This window comes from Acanthisitta chloris, unplaced genomic scaffold, assembly GCF_000695815.1.
Source record: "Acanthisitta chloris isolate BGI_N310 unplaced genomic scaffold, ASM69581v1 scaffold17364, whole genome shotgun sequence".
NCBI classification, from domain to species: Eukaryota; Metazoa; Chordata; class Aves; order Passeriformes; family Acanthisittidae; genus Acanthisitta; species Acanthisitta chloris.
This window is the reverse complement of record NW_008667778.1, coordinates 3,870-5,467: the sequence shown is the minus strand read 5'-3', so window position 1 is coordinate 5,467 and position 1,598 is coordinate 3,870. Positions and strand designations below refer to the sequence as shown.

Below are 1,598 nucleotides of genomic sequence, written 5' to 3'. Positions count from 1 at the left end.
GTTATCCCCATCCCTGTCCCTGTCCTGCAACCCCTGTTATCCCCATCCCCATCCCTGTCCTGCAACCCCTGTTATCCCCATCCCCATCCCTGTCCTGCAACCCCTGTTATCCCCATCCCCATCCCTGTCCTGCAACCCCTGTTATCCCCATCGCCATCCCTGTCCTGCAACCCCTGTTATCCCCATCCCTGTCCTGCAACCCCTGTTATCTCCATCCCTGTCCTGCAGCCCTCAGGCTCCTCATCCTCAGCAAACCTCTCAGCCCTGGACAAACTCCAGCAAATTGCCCTAAATCTCTTTTTCCTTCCTTTCCCATTTCCATCCCATCCACTCCCACTTGGTGGAAACTCCCCAGGGAGGAAATAGGTTTGGGGAAAAGAGAAACCCACCCAAACCTCAGCCTGGAAACTCATTCTCCCCATGCCCTGGGTGCCCTCAGCATCCCAACACACACTCACCATGCTGACTGGTGTTACTGGTGCTCTCCCAGACTAGCAGCTCCCGCTCCTCCAGCCCTGGCTCCTCTCCACTCCCACTGTCAGCATCCAGCAGTGGGGACACCCCTGTCCCTCCCGGCTCAGCTGCCACAGAGGGCTCAAAGAGCAGCCCCAAGGACTCAGATGTCTCCAGCACCCACGGGTGGGGGGCAGTGGGTGATGGCCAGGGGCTGTGGGTGGCCGAGCTGGGGGACACAGAGGGTTCTTCCCTCTTCACCTCACCCGATGCATCTTCCTCTCTGGGGGTTGTTGGTGCATCCTCTTTGCTGGGGGAAGTTGGAGCATCCTCCTCACTGGGGGATGTTGGTATATCCTCCTCGCTGGGGGATGTTGGTATATCCTTCTCGTTGGGGGATGTTGGAGCATCCTCCTCACTGGGGGATGTTGGAGCATCCTCCTCACTAGGGGATGTTGGAGCATCCTCCTCGTTGGGGGATGTTGGAGCATCCTCCTCATTGGGGGATGATGGCACATCCTCCTCGCTGGGTGATGCTGGAGCATCCTCCTCGCTGGGGGATGTTGGTACATCCTCCTCGTTGGGGGATGTTGGTACATCCTCTTCGCTGGGAATCCTCCTCGCTGGGGGATGTTGGGGGGATGCTGGTACATCCTCCTCGTTGGGGGATGTGGGAGCATCCTCCTCACTGGGAGATGTTGGTACATCCTCCTCGCTGGGGGATGTTGGTGCATCCTCCTCGCTGGGGACAGCTGGGGGGCTCAGGGTGGCAAGAGGCTGCTCAGAGCCCACGAGGGACAGGAGGAGCTGCTCTGCTGCCCCCAGCTCTGGCCCAGAGTGGCTGGTGGGCTGTGGGACTGCCGGGGCAAAGCCTGTGGACCCCTCCTCGGCCACTGACTCCAGCACTGCTGCCTCCACGGGCTGCTCAGTGCTGGCCCACGGGGTCACCTCGGTGCCCACGGGGAGAGGTGATGGGGAGGGGATGTGCCACACCACAGTGGACATCGATGCTGCACTGCTGGGCTCAGCTGAGCCATTCCCAGCATCCCTGGATTCATCCAGCTGCTCCTGGCTGGGCTCAGCTGGTGGATCAGGGGGAGCTGTGGGGCTCAGTGCCCCGTGGGGCTGGGGAACAGCCCCCTCAG

The 1,598-nt window shown here is 61.1% G+C and overlaps 1 protein-coding gene across 1 annotated transcript in view; it reads right to left on the bottom strand.

Annotated features, from left to right (window-relative positions):
* Positions 1 to 458: 458 nt before the first annotated feature.
* Positions 459 to 1,598, bottom strand: part of LOC103800289 (aggrecan core protein-like) — a gene marked incomplete at both ends in the record, with an annotated part of 5,004 nt that continues 3,864 nt past the window's right edge. Inside the window, 2 exon segments of the mRNA XM_009072660.1 lie at positions 459 to 1,205; positions 1,326 to 1,535. Coding sequence (XP_009070908.1) covers positions 459 to 1,205; positions 1,326 to 1,535 — 957 coding nt within the window.